This window comes from Ictalurus furcatus, chromosome 17 (genome assembly GCF_023375685.1).
Source record: "Ictalurus furcatus strain D&B chromosome 17, Billie_1.0, whole genome shotgun sequence".
Lineage (NCBI taxonomy): Eukaryota > Metazoa > Chordata > Actinopteri > Siluriformes > Ictaluridae > Ictalurus > Ictalurus furcatus.
In genome coordinates, this window is record NC_071271.1 from 8,041,846 (window position 1) to 8,064,656 (window position 22,811).

General features: G+C 39.2%; 1 protein-coding gene across 1 annotated transcript in view; it reads left to right on the forward strand.

Moving 5' to 3' along the window:
• The first annotated feature begins 4,016 nt into the window (after positions 1-4,016).
• Positions 4,017-22,811, forward strand: part of igsf9ba (immunoglobulin superfamily, member 9Ba) — an 80,290-nt gene continuing 61,495 nt past the window's right edge. The window contains exon 1 of the mRNA XM_053647050.1: positions 4,017-4,211. Coding sequence (XP_053503025.1) covers positions 4,148-4,211 — 64 coding nt within the window. The 5' untranslated portion in view covers positions 4,017-4,147. The remainder of the gene's footprint in view (positions 4,212-22,811) is intronic.

Consider the following 22,811-nt stretch of genomic DNA (forward strand, 5'->3'; position numbering starts at 1 on the left):
ACCGTTTTTGATGCACTTTTAAAAGGTAAGACATTTAAAGAATAAGATCACATATTCTCAGCATATTTGAATCAAATTAACTTGTACATTAAAGCATGCTACTCAGTTATTCCTCATTGAATTAGTAGGTTTAGGGGATGTTATCAGATAACAGATTAGGCTACTGGAAGTTAGCAACATAACAAACCACGAACAGCCTATTAAATTAATTGTAAAATTTGTTCTCTTAATGTAGTTTCATCCATGATTGTGGAATTAGAGGAAAAAGCTTCTAAATGTGATTTTTTTTGTGGGGTTGGGGGTAAATATTAGTTAAATATAACATTGGGGCATGTGATAGTGATGGGTGGAAGTGGTAAAATGAGGATATCCATTTTATTTCTTATTACACGTGTAATAAAGAATAAAGTGCCTTATTGTAGGAAAAGAGCTATTATTTTTACGATGCATCCTATTGATATTTCTCTCAGTGTCCTCATCCCTTCATTCCTCAGTCTTTGAAACTAATCTAGGCAGAAGACATGGTACTCCTAATTTTGAAATAAAAATATCATTACAATTAGTAAGAAAGTTCATACATATTATACCTGTGTCAACTGTAACACTACAGCTGTAACACATCAGCAGCAATGTGCTCTATGTTCATAAGTCCAGGGGTACATTGTGGTGCAGGAGCCCTCCTCTTTTTGACCACAGGACTCTGCACAAAGATGGTGGGAATAGCATCTGGGGTGCTTCTCAATACTCGAACTGTTGCTTCCTTGTTTCCTCGCTCCTCTGTCCACAAGCCCGTGACCCGGAAATCGATCGAAGTCAGCCATCTTGAAGGACATATCAGTTCTCTAATTGCACTGTGAGGAAGTGAGGAACGAGGAGTGAGGAAGCTTCCAGAGGAGCTAAGAGCAGGGATACATGGGTGTTTTCTACACAGAAGTGTTTCTTGTACTTTCACATACTATCAGTGCATTTTGCTTTATTAAGAATGTTGTTATTAACCATGCTACAACAACATAACGGCAGATCCCTGAAGCGCTGTGAGGTCATCCAGCTGAGAACAGCCATCGTTAATTGACATCACTTTGAAGTGACATTTTAAGAGAGCGAGGATATTCCAATTGACCTGCTTCGATTCTTCTCTTTTTGCATCTCATTCTTGCATCCTTCCCTTGCATTCTAAGGGGGTGGAGCTAAGATGCAAGGAAAGGAAGCGAAGAAAGAAAACGAGGAGGCACAAATAAGAAGTGAGAAGCACCCTCTTGTATGTTTTGGTCCTGACAAACTGGTCTGCCTCAAAATGTACCTTCAGAGTGACTTGAGTTTACTTCCCACTTACACCTCCTTATTGTCTACCCACATACCGTACATATCCCACAGTGGTTAAATGCACAGTAATAGGGGAGACTTTATACATAGTTAAAAGACAACTAAGAACATAAGACCATGGCCTGAAGACTCTCTGCAATGAGACAGCACCATCACCATGAGTCTAAGCTCCCCAGGTTTTGCAAGTCTTTCGCTGTACTTATTTTTAATAAACTTCCCCGTGGTGTGGTCTTTGTGGAAAACATGCAAATACACTTAAGTATGATTATCTCACAAATTTCTTTGGTGTTGTAATGTTTTGTTATATTTATATTGGTCCTGCTGATTTGAGTCAACCATTTTTTTCTCTTCTGCGTGTCAGTGGGGAAACCCAACATTCATACTCCATTCTCTGAGCGATTGGAGCATCCCCATGCAGCACAGCAAACCATGGTGGACACTATACAAGGACAACATGGAGGAAAGGACACAGGAACCATCCATACATCCATCCCTCTATCTTCTATACCGCTTATCCTTCAGGGTCATGGGGAACCTAGAGCCTATCCCAGGGAGCATCGGACACAAGGCAGGGTACACCCTGGACGGGATGCCAGTCCAATCACATACACATTTACACACCCATTCATACACCATGGACAATTTGGACATGCCAATCAGCCTACCCTGCATGTCTTTGTACTGAGGGGAGGAAACCGGAGTACCCGGAGGAAACCCACAGCACAGGGAGAGACTCCACACACACAGGGAAGCAGCGGGAATCGAACCCCCAACCTGGTGGTGTGAGGCGAATGTGCTAACCACTAAACATAAATGTTGTAATCATTAGGATTCATTTAATTTCACTTTACATTCCACTTATTTGCAGTGGATTTTCTAAGGCAACACACTTAACATCATGCTGCTGCTGCTGCTAGTCCATTGACCCATTGTGCAGTGAGCTGACAATCATTGATAGTCACCTGTCTTTTGTCCTATCTGAAAGTCGCTATTAGTGATTGCGCTTGACTAACTTAGAAGTTTAAGAACATAATTTTTTTAAAATTCAAAACAACAGTGACACGGTCTTTAACCATGGTATGTTAACAAGGCAGGTAATGCTAATTGGCCACACCAAGCCTCAAATATAGCGGATTTTGTTATTTTTTAAAGCAACATTGATATAATTATATAGATGCATCCAAAAAAATGTGAATATTGTGGAAAAGTAATTTTTTTCCCGTTATTTAATTAAAAAAGTTGAACTTTCATATATTCTAGATTCATTACACATAAAGTGAAATCTTTCAAGCCTTTTTAAGTTTTAATCTTGATGATTATGGCTTACAGCTCATGGAAATCAAAAATCCAGTATCTCAAAATATTAGAATACAGAATTTATAATACAGAAATGTCAACCTTCTGAAATGTATGTTCATTTCTGCACTCAGTACTTGGTCATGGCTTTAATCCTTTAACACAAATTACTGTATCAATGTGGTGTGGCATGGAGGCGATCAGCCTGTAGCACTGCTGAGGTGTTCTGGAAGCCCAGGTTGCTTTGATAGCGGCCTTCAGCTCGTCTGTATTGTTGGGTCTGGTGTCTCTCATAGATTCTCTATGTGGTTCAGGTCAGGTGAGTTGGCTGGCCAGTCAAGCACAGTAATACCAGGGTCAGCAAACCAGTTACTAGTAGTTTTGGCACTGTGGGCAGGTGCAGAGTCCTGCTGGAAAATGAAATCAGCAGTGGACCGACACCTGCAGATGACATGGCACCCCAAATCATCACTGACTGTGGAAATTTCACACTGGACTTCAAGCAGCTTGGATTCTGTCCCTCTTCTCTCTTCCTCCAGACTCTGGGACCTTGATTTCCAAATGAAATGCAACATTTACTTTCATCTTCCCCATGATTGTGGTTGTTTGTACTGAACCAGACTGAGAGAATAAAAGCTCAGGAAACCTTTGCAGGTGTTTTGAGTTAATTTGCTGATTAGAGCTCTTCTCAGGTCGACATTTCTGTATTATAAATTCTTTATTCTAATATTTTAAGATACTGGATTTTTTATTTCCATGAGCTGATTTTTTTTTTTTTAAAAAGGCTTGAAATATTTCACTTTATGTGAAGTGAATCTAGAATATATGAAAGTTCCACTTTTTGAATTAAATTACAGAAAAAAATAACTTTCCCACAATATTAATTTTTTTTCTGAGATGCACCTGTATATACATACTACATACACATGTCAGTGTGTTATAGCCTATATAAAGATTTTAAATCAATGCATTCATTGGCTACTAATTACCAAAGAAAAAAAAAATCACAGTTCAGTCTCTCTAAACTCAAATTGGCCGCAAAAAACAAAACAAAACAAAACAAAAAAAACAAAAAAAAAAACCCCTGGAGCTCTCTGAAATCTACATGAATCACGTGACGATCAAGCGTTTGGAACTTCCGCTCTGCATTTCCCCCTCCAGTGTTGCGGTCGCAGCGAATGAGCGCGCGGCGTGGGCGGGGCCGGGGGCTGAATTCCCGCACTGGGTTTCGCGTCGCGCTTGAGAAGCGTCTCCGTCTTCCACGAGTGTGTTGGTGCAGGTGTCCGGGGGGAGGATGAGGAAGAGGATGATGATGATGATGATGATGATGAGGATGAGGATGCCATAAGAAAGGCGGGCAGGGGCAAGAATGAAGGGAGACGCCGGAAAGAGAGAAAGAGAAAGAGAGAGAGAGAGGACGGGAATATGATATGAATAACGGGAAAACGGTGCGGTGCGCGGAAATCGACTATGTGCAAAATATTGAAAGGGCCACACTGAGCTGTTATTTCTGGTCGGCGACAGTACTATGATTTGGTATGTGGCCACTTTGATAGCAAGCGTTTTCAGCACCCGGGGAACGACAGCTCAAGGTGAGTGGAAGAGCAGCATTATATATTTCTCATTAAAACAAACAAACAAACAAACACAGCATTCATCAGCATCATTATTTGCGTTTTGGAGTAGTCCAGGTTGCGCTAGCAGGAAAACATGAAGAGGTGTTTGCATTTGTTTTATTTATGTATTTATATATTTATTTATTTATTATCCATGCACAATGCACATATTCCCTGCATTAACTTGTGTACGAGTGCAAAGTCCTAAAGCCATTCATCCTGATTGATCCTGCGCCTGATCCTGATGTCTTCTGCCTTGTGTGAGGCCGTGAGCAGCGCCCAGACACAAGGCGTGTAGCATCGCCTCCAGCCCCATCACCTCTCATCTGTACACAAGCGACGCGCATTTCACGTGCCATTTAAGATCCAAACGCGTTTTAAATGACTATACTGCATATGTGGCATGGGAATGAGATAAATACATTAGAATAACCGAGCGCAGACGAAATGCATTATTCCTAGCATTCAGGAGACACTATGATTTCCAGTCTGTGCACGGCATTTGGGCAGGAGAACAGACTGGGGACGTGTGATTGTTACGCTAGGATTTATTCTCGGCATTTTGCATGGTATAGTCTATTCTCTCTGCAGTTATTTGCATTATAAATCACTTCAATCGCGTATTCTTTTGCAGGCGCCATGCTGCATTCAATAGCTACTCTGTTTTGGTTGCACTGCCAAATCATAGGCCTCCACTGTATTATTATTATTATTATTATTATTATTATTATTATTATTATTATTCGTGTTTTTATTGCTTTACGTTTGACCACAGCTTGCAGACCCTTGGACTTATTTAACCTTGCGTTTTCCCCGCGTGTCCAGGAGGAGGGGTCGCTCCCTCGCGCTAATTAGGACCACGAGCGTGCATCTGGAGTCCATACAATTAGTCTGCATGCATGGCGTGGAAGTCAGTTTGTACTCGATCATTTTCACTACCCTCACACGCAACCTACTGCGTCGGTGCAGTTTTCTTTTTCTTACTTTCTTTCTTTCTTTTGTTTATTTATTTATTTTATTATTATGACAATGCACATCGTCTATTTTTAGACCTTTAGATTTACACTGTATTGATATTGACGTTAAAAAGGCACGCGAGTGCGTGCGCGGGTGATGCTCTAAAATGCAGGCTGCATTCCCAGTCCGGGTCTTCTCAAGCGTCTGAATGAAAATAAAGAAATAAAGCCATGCGAATCAGTGATCATTATAAGCACTAATTGGCTTGTTGGTGGTGTGGCACAATGCGGCTTTGAAGGCAGGCTTTGAAGCGAGTGAGCAGTGTGAATCAGAAACTGACAAGGACTCCACTGGTCACACAGTGCAATAGGCAAGGTCATCTCAGAGCCAGAGTAGACCAGAATAAGCACGGGAAATGTTGATTTACTGCTTAAAATGTCTAAAAATGGAAAGATGTGAGCTGCAGGAAAGAGCGCGGGACAATTCGGCGCGCCTGTGGGCGGGGCTACACACTGCAGGTACAACTAAAGCAGTCTGAACATTTACTCCATTTATCCGTATGTGATGTCATAATCTGTACGTAGGAATTGCACAGCATTAAACTTACATACACGTTTATAGCACCGCGTTGTTGAATTCCTCAGTATGATTGGTCAGAAGGCGTTGGTTATTCTTCTCTAACAGCAGCTCTGAAAGTAGTCCCGGCTGTAAATTAGGTGCAGATGTTTATATTAATGCGCTCATTCCATTACATGGTTTCTATAGTAACAGCTAGTTCACAGTGGTGATGGGAAGTTCGGATCATTTTACTGACTCGGATCTTTGAATTTGAATCCGTCATTTCCTTCATTTCAGCAGAATATAATAAAAATGTTACATGTTAAATTCCCCAGAACATCTAGTACTTTACACAAACCTTGATCACATTTGGAATAAAAAATAATCTATAGGCTAATGCAGCCAAGGCTGAATTATGAGAAACAGAAATTATTCATTAATAGCTTAGCTGGGTCTTCAGGCTATGCAGTCTGTTAGTTTACATTACCTCCCGATCTGAGTCGTTCTTTTGTCACGTCACATTTGTCACGTCTGTTCCCAAGAAACAGAAATGATTAGTTCATCTCTTGAGTCTTTGGGTTCGAGCCGTTTGTTCATCCCGTGACTGCTCCATAGGCTGAATGCAGTGGGGCTGTGACGTGATGAACGAGCGACTCGAATCCAAAGACTCGAGAGGTGAACTAATCATTTCTGTTTCCTGTATAGAACCTATGGGGTGTTGCAGCGCATGCGCGGTCAAGACAAAATGAATGAATCACTCTCTGAGGCAACTCGTTGTTCCCGAATCATATTAAAGATTCGTTCAAAATGAACAAATCGTTCATGAACGACACAACACTAGTTCACAGGGACTTGAATGACACACTAGGGCTGTGCCATGTCGTATCATCCATGATATACCGGTACAATTCCTCCCCATGATAAGAAATTATCATCCCGCAAAATCGACGATATAGTTGATGACGTGTTTATGCTCCACAACGTGGGCATCTCAAACATAAAGCAGGAACAATCATGGCAGAAGGTGGAGGTTAGATTATGAATCCTGCGAGTGTTGGTCTTTGCATTTTACTGGAATTTGAATTTGTGAATAAAATTCATGTTCTTTTTTTAATTCTACTTAATTGGTGTAGTTTAGCATTTGACGATGGTCAGGATTAAGTTTTACTTTTTCGGATCTTTGTCTGTGTTTGCACGGCTCTCGAGACTGTATGCTGATGTGACTTGTGGTCAAAAAGATAGTGCTGGACGTTACTATTTTCTTATCACCATTTATATCGTTACCGCAAACAAAAATACCGTGAAATATTGTGATATAGTTTTGTCTGTATTGCCCATCCCTATGGCACACATGCGCATAAGCTAAGAACAATGATAAACAGATTGTTATTATTTATCAAAGAAAAAATGTAACTGATTATTTGGGGAGGATTTCTGTTAATGTAACCTTTACTGAAAAGAGTCTTTAGAGACGAAAGGGTTTTCACGATTTTGGCTTCTCAGTAAAATGACATGCTCTGTTTTTCATATTGTTAATTTCAAAAGAGAGAAAAGAAGAGCGGCTGGTGAGAGAATGACTGTTTATAGCTGCTGTAACATGAGTGAGAACAGGAACTAGTCTTGTGGATAATCCAATAACATTAAACATACCTATAAATGGTTAAAAAACATTCATTAATACATTCAGTAATTTGTAATTAGAGTTTTGTTCTTTGAATGGTTATGGTAAAATCTTTATAGTTTCTACTGTGAATGTATAATGGCTTTTTTGTTAAAATATCTATGAATTTTAATGATATCAAATTGTCTGAAGAATGGAAGGAGGACGTTCATCTAATCATAAACCATAACATTTTAAAGATGTGAAAATAAGAGAAAGCGTTGCCACCGCAAAGCTCCAGGGTCCATGGTTCGATCCTGAGCTTATGTTAGTCTCTGTGCTGAGTTTCAAATGTTCTTCCTGTGTCTGTATGGGCTTCCTCTGGGTTCTCCGGTTTCCTCCCACCTCCCAAAAACATGGCTGCACAAAATTGCCCCTAGGTGTGAATGAGGTGGTAATGTGTTTTGGTGACCTGTGATGGACTGGTGTCCCATCCGGGGTGTAATCCTGTCTTGCATCCAGTGTTCCACTGCAACCCGAACCAGGATAATGAAATTACTGAAGATGAATGAATGAATGAATAAACAAATGATAATATGAATAATGTATGTAGGCATTATCTAACCATGCATATTGAAAGAGAAGGTACCGTTACATTCCAGAAAAAAACATAAATGCTTAAATGAACTGCTTAAATGAACTGCATTTCCTACTACCTAAGGAGGTAATGTACTCTAGAGATGTAAAATCATACACGCATGAGTTTTAAAAATACATTCCCAGCAACTGATCACTAGTACTGTAATGCCTCACTTCTCAGAAAGGTTTATTCTTTGCATTGATACATTGAGGATTTGTGTTCAAGTTGGTCTCTAAGCACCATCTTTAAGGAGGATATTATATGAAAATAGGGCATGACATTAAACCTGAAAATGAATATCATATGCTGGTTTCCATAACAGATTGCCCACCAAAACCTGGGTCTAAAATAGCACCATAATTCCAAAATGTTCCTGAGATATTATTGAATTGAACCTCAATGAAAAGCTAAACCTAGGACCTAGGAATGGTCTATATGATGGAATAATATTTGAAGACTTTTTCACAGTTAATAAGACATTTTCACAATGTGTGTCATGCCATATATGTTTGCAAACAAAACACTGCTACAGCGTTTAAAAAAGCTCTTCAAAAGCAAGGGGTTTAGTCATTTTATACTCAGTAAAAGAGTTCAGTCATTTGAATCGCAGAAAAGTTCAGTCAGATACTTGTTACAATGAGTCACATGTCACGTCATACCTGTCGAAGCCTGTGTTTGCACATAAAGGTAAAAAAAAATTAGCATGGTGGCATGGTCTTCAGTCTTGAGCTCGGGTTGACTGTCTGTGCTGTGTTTCGCATGTTCTCCCTGTGTTTACATGGGCTTCATAGGTTTTCCTCTCCCAAACCATGCTAGTAGGTGGATTGGCTATGCTCAACTTCCCCAATGTGTGAATATGTGTTTATCGCACCCTGTGATGGACTGGCATCACTTCCAGACTGTATTCCTGCCTCACACCCAGTGTTTCTGGGATAGACTCCGGATCCACCACAACCCTGACTAGGATAAAGCTGTCTTCAAGTCTAATGCTAATAGGTTTCTCAGTTCATTGATTTTCTTTGTGCCCCTGGTAGTTAAATTCAGATGACTTGCTGAACACATATAAATGAACCAAGATGAGGAGAGACATGGCTCATGGATAGCTAAGGGCAGAGGTATTCACACAGCCATCTGATTGCTGATAATGCCACACCCTTGGCAAAGCGACTTCCTTGCCACCAGTTTGCCATGCAGTGTATGTTTGACCTTCAGCCTTCTGAGGTATCGGGTCTGTTAGAACAAGAGCAGCCGACTTTTCATTTTCTGCAGTAACTCTCAGTAACATTTTTTTCCCCAAGAATTGATCAGATTGTAAATCAAGCACAAATGCAGCGGATTTGTTTCTGTATCCTATAAAGACATTCCACTTATGAAAACAGGTATGGAACAGAGAACTGTAAAGACTGTAATACTGTAACACACACAGCATTTCCTGAAGTTCTTTTTTCCCTTCAGGATAGATTTTATTTCCTATTATCAAGCACAGTAAACCAATAAATCTGGATCAAGTACTTCCTGGCTGATAAACTGTAATCTATCTGGATGATATCCCTTCTAGTAGTTTTAACCCATCTGCTGTTGGAGAATGTCTAAAAAAAAGATTTTGCAATCCTTTTACTATCATTGTATCATCATCATCCACAATTCTGAAGCTTAAGCACTAAAATTTAACATCAAATCAGCTGTGTCCAGTCAGTATGTGGAATGAAATGTATTCATAAAAATATATTAAGATATTATATATATATAAAGAGTGGTTAGCTCGTTTGGCTCACACCTCTGAGTTTGGGGGCTCGATTCCTGCCTCTGCCCTGTGTCTGCGGAATTTGCATGTTCTCCCTGTGCTTCAGGGGTTTCCTCCAGGTACTCCGGTTTCCTCCTCCAGTCCAAAGACATGCGTTGTAGGCATCTCTAAACTTTCTGTAGTGTATGAATGTGTGTGCGATTGTGCACCGCCATGGATTGTCCCCCGCCTCATGCCCCGAGTCCCCTGGGATAGGCTCCAGGCTCCCAACGACCCTGTGTCGGATAAGCGGTACAGAAAATGGATAGATGGATGGATATCATGATATGTTAGAAAAGCGTATTGTGACATAATTTATTACACTATCTCTATTATATTATTATATAACCCTTCCCCCGTGCTTTTTTTTTAATTTCCCCCCAAAATTTGATGTATTCACAGTTGGTTATTTCAATATTATCATTTCTCTCAACTGCCGAAAATTAATCTACCGTAGCGAATTAGTGAACAGAACACAAGGGTTAAATGTGTTTGTTCAATATTTTTAGGTGCTCCTGGTCTGCCTATTTGGTCACTTGCAAATATGTCACTCAGTTTGGCTTATTGCAGCTCTCAGTACAGACTGAGTTTGAGTTATAGCTATGCACGCAAGCTTGAGCTGAGACACTAGCTCTTCACAGACTTGGGCACACTGCCACTGTGCTCTCTCTCTCTCTCTCGCTGCATCCTCTTGCTTTCTCACCTTACTTTCCGTCTCTCTTAGCCCTCCGTCAGCTGGAGTTGTCACCATGTGGCCCGTGCTGTCTCCTTCAGATTTATTAAATATTCAGCAATCTGCTTACAGATACTGAACTGCACTCGGTGTCTGTGTGCTAAGCCTAGACCTGCACACCTCTGTAGAAACTCCTCCACATCTGAATGTGTTATCAGTTTAACCCTACTGTGTGATATTCATTTTCACACATTATAAAGGGAAACAACTGTATTACCGGGGTAGGGATCCTACATTTCCATGCTCTATTGTGCTTGTTGTATAATTTACCACATTGCACTTGTAATGTTATAAAGGTAACGCTCTCAGTGAGCTGCTTTGGGAATCTGCTGTCCTGGGTGCAGAACTTATCATAGATTAATCTAATGTAGAGAAAGTGGTTGAGGCCCTGCTGCGTTTTGCATAAGACCGCATTTCCTGCGAAGGATTTGTTCTGCTGTCCTCAGGTTTAGGTATAAATGTAATCAAATGCCTTTACATGCATTATGGAGAGGAAACTGCACATCTTGCCTGGACGCTTTTTATGTATAGTCTATATACACTCACTGGCTGATGAGCAATGCCTAAAATCATGCAGATACAGGTCAAGAGCTTTAGTTAATGTTCACATTAAACATCAAAATGTGGGAAAATGTGATGCTTTGATGACCTTTGATGGTGCCTGGTTTGAGTATTTTAGAAATTGCTGATCTCGTGGGATTTTCACACACAACAGTTTGTAGCGTTTACACAGAATGGTGCAAAACCCAAAAAACATCCAGCGAGTGAGGGTGGAAATGTCTTGTCGATAAGGTCAGAGGACAGTGGCTAGACTGGTTCAAGCTGACAGGAAGTCTACAGAAACTCAAATAACTACTTTTTACAACCGTGCTGAGCAGAAAAGCATCTCAGAATGCACATGTCGAACCTTGGTGGTTGGGATACAACGGCAGATGTCCACGTTAGGTTCCACTCCTGTCAGCCAAGAACAGGAATCTCAGGCTACAGTGGGTGCAGGCTCACTGAAACTGGAAAGTTAAAGAAAAAGACCAGGTGATGATTTTTCCTCATTCTGATGTTTGATGTGAACATCTCTTGACCTGTATCTGCATGATTTTATGCATTCACTACTCGCACATGATTGGCTATTTGCATAACTGAATGAATAAGCAGGAGTTCCTAAAGTAGGCAGCGAGAGTGTATATATAGAATTCAGTTTTCACCATCATGCTATAACAATAAATCATTAATTAATTAATTCATCAATTCATTAATGTATTCCGTCCTTCCTTCCTTCCTTCCTTCCTTCCTTCATCACAGAGCACCATGTACACACATATTCTAACACTCATTCATACCCATGAGCATTTTAGCGTAGCATGTTTTTGGGAGGTGGGTGGAATCCGGAGAACCTGGAGGAATCCCATGCAGACAGAGGAAGAACATGAGGAACTAATAGACCATAACCAGAACTCAGAGCAGGATTGAACCAGTGAGCCTGGAGCTGTGAGGTGGCAATGGTAAGCACACAAATAACAATAATTTAGAAACGGGACAAATTCTTTCCAAACCAGTGCCTGGAACAGACTAGTAAATGCATTGTGCTGTACACTGCATGTTGAGGCTGGAAACAGATTGGGAAGTTCAGGGACACCAGGCTCCAGGTGGGGTGAGTTCATGGGACGAGAGCAGGGTGTACACTCTATCAGATGGACATCAGTGACCCTGCTAAAATGACCATGTCTTGCGTTTTCAAAGGACTTAGTGACCATCTGGTGTCCCTGAGGTGTCTGTACTACTCTACTAACTTTTTTTTTCATGCTGTACTGAAGTTACTGTGCTGAAGAAGATATTGTAATGTCTATGATGCAATCTTGACACAATTCAGCTCAAGTTTAATAAAACGTGACCTCTAAAGTGAGCATACTAATAGAATTCTTGAGGAGCGTAGGCTCTCATTTCTGAATATGAAAGTTAGTAAGCCAGCATGTGGGCTCTGGCTGCTTTGGTATTTGGCCTTATGCTGTAGTCACAAGTGCCCCTTTCAATATACATTACTGATGGTTTAGGTAGGTATAAATTTGAATGAAAATATGGGTGATAAGTAATGCAAGACAAATTCAACCTCTCCGCTTTTCTCTCTCACCTCTTTTGTCTCTCTGTCTCAGTTTTAGGTAAATCATACAAATGCTGAGGGATATATCATAGGATGCTCTAGCTCCAATCACTTAACCCCATAAACTCCTACAACTTGTCATCAGGTTCAGACTTACATCATCATACCAAAAGAAGCAAGACGTAAATACTTCCATTTACTGAAAACAAGTATTCTGGAGATACATTTTGATGCCAACAGAATTTAATATAGATATTTGGATTTGTTTCAGTTAATTGGACAAAAATTATGTTTGTTGCCCCGGTAGTTAAACCATTAAAATGCCTGGCCTCGATGGCAGACCCAGACTTTTTATAACTACATACCTTTTCTATTAGTTACAGTGTAGTAACAGAAAATTCATAATACTTACAGAATAATATGCTTTAAGGTGCATACATTAATATAAACATTGGGCATCCAGGGGAAACCAGTCCATTACAGGGCAGCATGCACACACACATTTTGGAATAGCTATTCCACATAGTGGCATGTTTCAGGGAGGTGGGAGGAAACCAGGCAACCTGGAGGAAACCCATGCAGACATGGAGAGAACATGTGAAACTCCACACAGACAGTAACTCAAGCTCAGGATTGAACCAGGGACCCTTGAGCTGTGGGGCAATAATGCACACACTGTATCACAGGAAGAAGTGTGTCTGTATTTATCAGTCAGTTTTCCAAATACAGTCCCCTCTGAAAGTATTGGAACAGCAAAGCCAGTTGTTTTACTTTTGCTATACAGTGAAGACATATGGCTGTGAGATAAACAAACAAGCAAAAAAAATTATAGATCAGAATTTCAGCTTTCATTTCCTGATATTTACATCTTGATGCGTTAAACATGGTACTTTTCATTTGAGCCCACCAATTTTTCAAGTGATCAAAAATATTGGAAAATGTCACTGAGAAGTGTTTCTTGTTACCCAGGTGTGCCCTGTTAGATTGATTGTTTAAACAATTAATAGCTCTGAATGTCTATTCTTGGTTTGAGCCCTGGATTTCACCTGTGAAATCTGCATTTGTTGTTAAAAAAGGATAAAGCAACATGAAGGCCAGAGAGCTGTCTATTGGAGCCGGAGTCATTGCACATACATTGGGGATAGCCAATACAACAGTTTGGAATATCCTTGAAAAGAAAGAAACCACTAGTGTAATAACAACCAGACATGGAACAAGTCAGCCAAAGAATACAACAGCAGTTGATGAAGGAAACATTGCGAGAGCTGTGAAGAAAACCCCCAAAACAACAGTCATTGACATCACCAGATACCTCCACAGGCAGGGGTGAAGGTATCACAATGTATCTTTTGAAGATGACTTTGAGAGCAGAAATAAAGAGGCCATACCACAAGATGCAAGCCATTCATCATCAGCAGGAATCAGGAAGCCAGATTGGAATTCACAAAGAAATAAAGAGATGAGCCACAAAAGTTCAGGAACCAAGATTAACCTCCTACCAAAGTGATGGACAGAAAGGATCAGCTCATGATCCAAAACATATGAGCTCAATGGACAAGCATGTCGGTGGTAGTGTCGGGGCTTGGGCTGTTTCTGGAACAGGCTCACTAATCTTTATTTTGATGATGTAACTCATGATGGGATCAGCAGAATGAATTCAGAAGTTTAAGGGAACATCTTGTCTGCCAATTTACAGAGAAATGCATCCAAATTAATTGGGAGGAACTTCATCATGCAGCAAAACAACGACCCAAAACACACTGCCAACTCAACAAAGGACTTCATGAGGTTGAAATACGTGGAAGGTTTTAGACTGCCCAAGTCAATCCCCAGTCCTTAACCCAGTTTAGCAGTATTTAACCTCCTGAAGGGGGAACCCCCCCCCCCAAAAAAAAAACAACAACAAAAAAACAAAACAAACAAACAAACAAAAAAAACAACAACTGAAAGATGTTACCATGTGGTCTGCTGCCACAGGTGCCAGGAATTAGAAGCTGGAATTCTGATTTATTGTCTCATATTCTCATAGAACTCATATATGTTTTGATAAGCAGCCCAAATGTCTTCAATATGTAGCAAAAACAAAAGAATTGGCCTTGCTGTTCCAATACTTTTGGAGGGGACTGTATATACAGTCAATACTATTTCGCAGAATGATATTCAAATTGATCTCCCAGAAATGAATTATTGTTGCATGGGTTTTACTTTGGGGCTAACTAAAGTTTCTGTAGTTTAGTTGATTCAGCTACAATGAACCATGTCTGTTGGGAAAAGAGACCTACAGACATAAGCTTTGATCCAGCTCTTGTCAGCAACTAGATGTTCTCACATTGCTAACATTCCTAACTTTTATTTTACACAAAGAATGTCAACGAGATATGCTAAAAAACAAAATAACAAAGAAACTGAAAGCAAAAATGAACAGGAGGCAGCCGGGGAGGCTGTATCCTTAAAATATTTATCAGTACAAAAGAGAAGGAAAAAGATTTTGTGATATATGTAAATAATATAAGCTATTAGATAAAGATAATAGAATTTTTGCGCCTTGCCTCCTTGGTGTAAAAATATTGCGAAAAAAATCAGCTACTGTATTGTAATGATTCTTGCCAGTATAAGCAAAGAAAATGAGCTGAGTCCACCTGTTCAGGTATGAGATGTGTGTGCTTAAAAATTTCATGGGATTAAGACAGTAAACGGGGTGGGTGATATATAAGAAATAAAACATGACCAATTTTTTTTATGTATTAAAAAAACAACACATTCACAAAACAACTTAGTTTCCTGCTTTATCACTTACATTTTAACAGGTATAAACAGTTATTCTCTCACCAGTCTTTTTTCTCCCTCTCTCTTTATACAAAAAAAAAAAAATACAGCGTGTCATGTTGAGAAGGCAGAAAAGTTCTCCATCCTAAAGACTTTGTCATGTCGGACAACTTAAACAGCTTGTTACATGTTACAGAAAGCACTGATACAGGAGACTCGTTCCAAAATGCTCAATAAATGTCTCCTCTTGATTAATGAAAACCTCATCAGATGAACAATCACATATATTACAAGTCATTGTGAATTAGGTGTTGCTATAGAAACAAGCTGCTGTTTTAGAACATTAATCAGCACCTTCAGTACCTTTGGTATGAGGCAAAAATATCATAGGCCATTATAGATTCAGACATTTATTCCAGCGTTTAGAAAAAAAAAATGTTGAGCAAAATTAGTTACTTAAAAATGTTTTAAAAGCAATGACAATAAGAAAAAGTGTGTCATGGTGCTATTATATCATGATATTGATGATATCGGTATCATGTTGTCATACTGCCCAGCCATAATAGTAGCTGACTTTAACTTGGTTGTGTCTAGCATGTATTCTGCTGCAATATCACGACACAGACATTATTCCAGTGACTGTGAGACTCCAGGGTGAAGGGAGGGTAGAGAGTGAGGGAGGGTCGAGGGTGAGGGTAGAGATTCCAGGACAGAACTCCTGCCTCTGAACATGTTCCTGTTAATCAGTGTCTAAAACTCCCTGTGTTGAGTTTGTGGTACAAATTTGCTTTGATCTCTCCCTCCTTCTCTTGCCTCTCAACAGTATGTGTTACCAGCATTGGCCCGACTCTGGCCAGTTTTTTTGTGTTAAATGACCTTTACCAAAGGCATGCTGGTGTTTAAATACAGATCTATCAGTGGCCCAGGCAGCCGAGCGGTTCTCTGTACATGTCTGCTTACCTTGCTGCATGATTGCACATTCCCGATGTGTCTCAGTGTTACAAGTCTAATGCTGTCTTGATGTCTGAGGATCGCAGTTGATAGACGCTTTCACACCCTCCTCCTTCCTTGCCTTATGCTGAGATCTTATACTTGACAAGTAATTAATGTAGGTGAACATCCTGAAAATTACTCATCGAGTGATAGAAAATAGCTATTCGTATTATATAAAGTTAGCCTCCACTGACGAAGGCACAACGTGCTGACAAACATATGTATATAGACTTATATCCCCTATGTATGGAGAGGTTTGGTACACCCTATATTATAAGCTTTTATATGGGTTAATACTGAACTGGAGATAGAACTTCAATAGTATACCAGGGTCACAAATTAGTATGTTTTAGAAAAAAGATTTGGTTGCTCATTTACTATATTCAATATATAGAAACTGAATATAGTGTATATTATAACAAAATTATTCAGAATTCTTAACTCACTATGTACTAAGACCTGAAAGATATACTGGTTGGCCAATACAAATGACTGATAAGACTGATGTTTTACTGACTTACTGTTATCAATTAAACTTTTGTTAAAGCACTCATAATGACTCATAAAATGGTCTACAGACATCAATAGGTGCTAGATACTAATACTAATTAGTAATACTTGTAGTATACTCTCTCCTGGCCTCCCTGTCAATTTAAGGCAATTGTACCATTTGGGAGCCCACAATGTTTTTTCATTTTACTTGTTTGAGAATTGCGAATTTTCGACAATGGTTAAATTATCACTCCTTAAAATTTATATTGCTACTGGTTGTTGGTCATGCCCTACTATGGACTAACAATTATGTGTGTAAGCAAGCTTTTGCACTCTGGGCTCCTTCATTAAAAATTCCATCAATAGTATTTCTGAGATGATACTATGCATCTCTCCCAGTGTTTCCCATCCCAGTCCTTAGAGCCACTCTTAAGGTCCACTTATTTGCTGTCTTTCAATTACAACCATCCAGAGTCAAGAAGCACATAAATGTGAATACCTGATCTAGGTGTGCTGGAAGCTGGGAAAGAGCGAACATGTGGACTGTCAAGAGGATTTGGTTGGGTAACACAGACTACATTTACATGGACAGCAGTAATCTAATTATTGACTTTATTCTGAATAAGACAATATTGTGATTAAGGTGTTTACATGAGTCGATTAACGGTACATGTCATTACGTCACTGCGCCACGCCGTCCGACGTTCCCGCTAGAATTTCACGTATCGACATACAGTTCTTCTTTGTTGTGGTACCGTATACAGTTTTGGGTGTTTTTATTTTAAATTTTTACGAAAGCTTCAAGTGCGGTTAATTATTTGTCATGCTACACTTGCAAATAGACGACAGCTTGAAGCCATGGGCTGTGTCCCAAACCGTGTACTTACCTACTATATAGTAGCCGAGATGCATGTATTTGGCCTACTATAGGCCTATAATAGGTAAGCACGCGGTTTTGGACGCAACCGTGCTCTCTTGTTTGGCGTAAAACAGTTGAGCACTGCCGTGTGTGATCATGTCCTGTCACAGGTAGTGGTGGGGAATTACTGAGAAATTATAATTAATTGTTGATGTTGTGTCAAAATCTTACTTAGTTAAAAGTGGAAGTATTCTGACAAAAATCTACTCAAGTAAATGCCAAATTGTTGCTAGTTTTAAATGTACTCAAGTATTAAAAGTAGTTTATGTTTTTAACATATGAAATTAAGTCGGTAACAGCAGATAACGAATTGGCACGATTCTTCATAGTTTAAATCTATATTGATGAATTGATGAATTTGATTGGACGATTTTAAACTGAAATGTAATAAAACGCACAGAAGTCCATTCAATTGATTAAAAGCATAAAAATGATTGGATGGATGAGAGAATACAGTTTGTAATGAGTACTTTAAAGGCCTAAAAATATAAGGAGTAAAAAGTATGTTTATTGTGGAAATTTATTTAATTAACAGTACAGTTATTCAGTTGCAATAACCGCACACACATTCATGACCTTGATTTAGTATCTTGGTGCTACATTTATACAGTTGTGCACACAATTATGTGTCAGCACAAGATATTGTAGGATGTGTTGGATCAAGTGCTATTTTATAAACGGAACGTGGAAGCCATATTGTTGCAATCTTCTCATTCTTCTTATTACTGTATTCACCTTTTTTAATGTTTAATTTAAATTTTGCTTTTAGGTTGTATTTGTTTCACATTTGACAGCAAAGAAAAAAAATCAATTTGCTTCTTTAGTCCGCATTTTCTATGCTGTTTTTTGGTTTAAAGACAAGTGTGTTTAAATGTGATGGTCTAGTTCAGTGGTTTGCAAATGTTTTGTAGCTAAGGAATCCCTTAAAAAAATATTTCCACTGACCCCCTCTGTATGGATTTTTAATATTATTTTAATATATATATATTTTCTTTTCCTGACATTTTCACCAATAGAACATATTAGGCCTGAATTGACTTTGGTGCTTGGACCCCAAAATATAATAACTGTGATATTGTTGGTTGTGATTTCTGCCACTGTAACAAAATCAAAAAAGGGGTCAGACCCCTGAGGGGTCCCTGGACCCTACTTTGAGAAACACTGGTCAAGATGCTATTGAAAAATCCCCTCTGCTGGTTTTACCCCGGAAGAATCTGGCAACCTTGAAGGCATGACGTCCACACAGGTGACTTGTGTAATCTGAATGGTGCACCCAGAAAATTGACTCAGTCATGTACTTAAACCTCACAGTAAGGATGATAAAACATAGGTCTTCCACAAAAAGAATAAAATAATTTCAGCTTTGGTGAAGGAGGTAAACATGCCTTTCGGCACAGCTCACAACGGACACGTTTTTGCAGTGCTAATGTACAGAATGACTGAAGGGACTTTGGATGTGCGCTAAAGGGTTCATTTGACTTTGTTGTACCTGTCAGAGCCGAAGCATACTGAAGTGGACTAAAAGGTGATCGCCTCACCAGTGCAGCCACAGCTCACAATGTGATGAACTCGGCCTGCAGGGCCTATTTCTGTTTAAACCCTCTGTTGCGCCCACAATAAATTATAGCTTATTTGTGTCTGTGCTGTTTTTCATGTGTAATTGCATTTGTTGTTATCCCAGACGCACAATATTTATTATTAAAATAATGTGCGTGCAATACATGGTTCTGCTAACATTTTATCCAATGAGTCTCCAATTACGTTGTAAGATGTCCACATTAACAAGCCTAAACCTGCATGTACCCTACGTGTAGGACTGAGGGGTTTTTATTGCGAGGTTTCTGTTGTGTGCAGGATTTAGAGAGTGTAAGAGAGTTGTGCACACATCCCCTTGGCCATTCATTATGGCTAAACTGCCTTTTGTGTGGCTTATATTTGCACACTTGTGCTGTCATGATAAGCTCAGGACCACACACATAATTTGATGAAATCTGTTCTGTTTCTGTCTAAAAGCTGTGCAGGCAAAATCTAATAAAGTGACCTATTTCCCTAGAACAAGAAGATGAAACTGGTAAATACTACCATTAATTGCTGTATAGCAGCACTTACGCAAGAAGATGTGGAAATAATTTCTGCTGCAGAAAAAGCCCTATCTGTCAGTGCAACACAAATATAAGGATTCTTAATGTTTTTGTTCTCAGCTGTGTTCCTAGACTTGGTGGCCTTCTGAACTTTTCTGCAGTACTTTTAATGGTAATTTTTTTTCCCTTTTGTATCTAAATAGTCCATTGCAGTTTTAGTTTTTAGCTTCTTTGGAGAAGTTACCGAGTGAGCTGCTCGGTTTTCCACGCAGTGTCTCAGAATTGGAGAGTGCACCATCAGCAGTTTTTGTTTTTGTTTTTGTTCCAGCAGTGACTTTCCTCTTCACTGAAGTGCTGAACGTAATGTACGTTCTATTGAAGTGAACATTCTCAAGCTACAAAGTGGAACCAATGGGGAAAACCCATTCCTGAGAATATTTTTTTGCTGAGACAGGTACAATGACCTTTAGCCATTACTCACAGGGCTGGGAGGGGCCTGTATGTCGATTGACTAATCCATCTCCCTTATTATCAGATCTGACCAACTGCAATTTTGAAGCAATCAATTAGCTGGCCAGAGGCGCTGCATGTCCTCTCATTAATGCAGTGGGAATTTCATCTGCTGCCTTTCTATTAAAGGCAAATATTTGGTAGTTGAACAGTTAGAAAGCTGTCAGTTTATAGAAAAGTATTCTGATCCTGTTGCTCCTGAAATTGGCTTGTTTTTATTTATTTTTTTACCTTAATTACATGTAAACTGACTAAACAACCCTCACAGTAACCATTCGTGGGAATCATACTATTGGCTATTGAAGTTAATTTACAAAAAACATTTGAAATTTCAATTGACAGGTTGATTATTTGAGTTCTCTGAAATAATTCTGAATTGTGAGGCTTTACATGTCTCTGAGGAAGCACATTAGCCTTTGCCCTTTCAGGTCTGTAGCTATCATGTGATATGTGAGAATTAGCTAGGAGGTAAAAATTGTCAACACCACATCCGGTGTATAAGGGGAGTCCATCCATCCATTTTCTGTACCACTTATCCTACACAGGGTCACGGTGAACCTGGAGCCTTTCCCAGGGGATTTGGGGCACGAGGCAGGGGACACCCTGGACGGGGTGCCAACCCATCGCAGGGCACAATCGCACACACATTCATTCACACACTATGGACAAATTGGAAATGGCAATCAGCTTTAAATGCTTGTCTTTGGACTGGAGGAAAGCTGAGCACCTGGAGGAAACCCCCAAAGCATGTAGAGAACATGCAAACTCTGTGCATGCAGGGCTGAGGTGGGAATCGAACCCCCAACCCTGGTGGTGCGAGGCAAACGTGCTAACCACTAAGCAACCGTTCCCTAATAGGTTGTACTCAACACCTCTAATCAGTAGACAACTAAAATAAAGGTTGAAAAACAGATTTTAAAAAACTCCTTTCACTCAAGTCATTTTAAAAGACTTCTCCAGTCTCCGCTGCTACAGACGCTCTATCAGTATAATGATGCTTGAATTCATGATGATAACTACCATCAATGTTGAAGTCCAGGGCACTTTTAGTGGGTTCAGAGAGAGAGAAAGTGACCTTTTCACAGCTAGACAGTGAGTATGTCTCTGATGTAGAGTAGGAGGCAGTGTGCATGATCTGCTCAGTAATGATGGAGATCTTTGGTGATAGCAGGTTTTAAGCTTTCCACAAACAGAAAACAGTCTTGGTGGACATGTTCAGGGGATCTTTTCAAGCCTTTCATGCTCTTTTCAGTCCAGGAGGCAGCGAGGCAGACTGCTTGTCACAATGAGGGTCTTTATAACTGCTTGTATGGTTTACAGCGGATGATGTGTCTAGGGAAGTTTTCAGAGCAGAGAACAAGTCATTTGTCTCAGGGAAGGGAGAAATGGAACATACAGCTAGAATGATATATTGAAAACCCTTCAGTTAAGAGGTTATTTCAGAGAGAAGTCAAAGATATAGTCTATTTAGATTTGGTGAACCCATGATTAGGTCGAGATGTTTTTAAAGAGTCAACATGCTCGATTGTGATTCATAGGCTTTTTTTTCCAGTGCATATAGACCAAGTAATTTTAACATGATACAATTTGTTAAGGAAGCAGCAAAAATATAACTGCAGTCTAAAAGGTATTAAAAGGGTTTAATAGCATTCGTCACTATTACACAGCAGACAGTGAACGAGTCACAGTCACCAGCATGGCACAGATTAATGGAGAAGAGATCGTCGAAGCCCAATCCTATCACTAACAATAACATGATTACCCATCAGTGATAGTACTTTATTAAAATCTACAGTTTACTTAAGCATTTAATTTACACCATGCAGTATAAGTGCATTTAAAGTATTCTTCAGATCGGAATGTCTATTAGCCCGATTCGTTAACATATATATATATATATATATATATATATATGTGTATATATATATATATATATATATATATATATATATATATATATATATATATAAAACAATATTTCATTAAAAAAACAATTACTTGAGTGTAGGCTAATGACTTATTTTATTTAGCTAATATTACTGCTATTGCTACTTCATATGTTGACAGTGTATTAGTTACTTGATTGGTATACCAATCAAGCAAACAAGCATCTACTTTACGTGTACACATCATAAACACTATATTCACTGAGTTGACAGTAGATTAGGTATACCAGTCTAGTTAACCATTAAACTTACAAATTATTTTATACTGGTCCAACTTTAATAAGTCACTGTTACATTTATGTCAGGTTTGGTTAGTTAGGTAAGGATTTGATTCTGTTACTTTGTACATTAGGTTAAATTATTTTTCTCAGTAATGTTAAAAAAAATCATTTAAAAAAATAATCTTTTTCATGGCCTGTGCAAATTAATACAGTTCAGTACATGACAAAATATGGCAGTGTTCAGAGGTGGATAGAGTAGCTACTCTAGACTACTCTAGTACT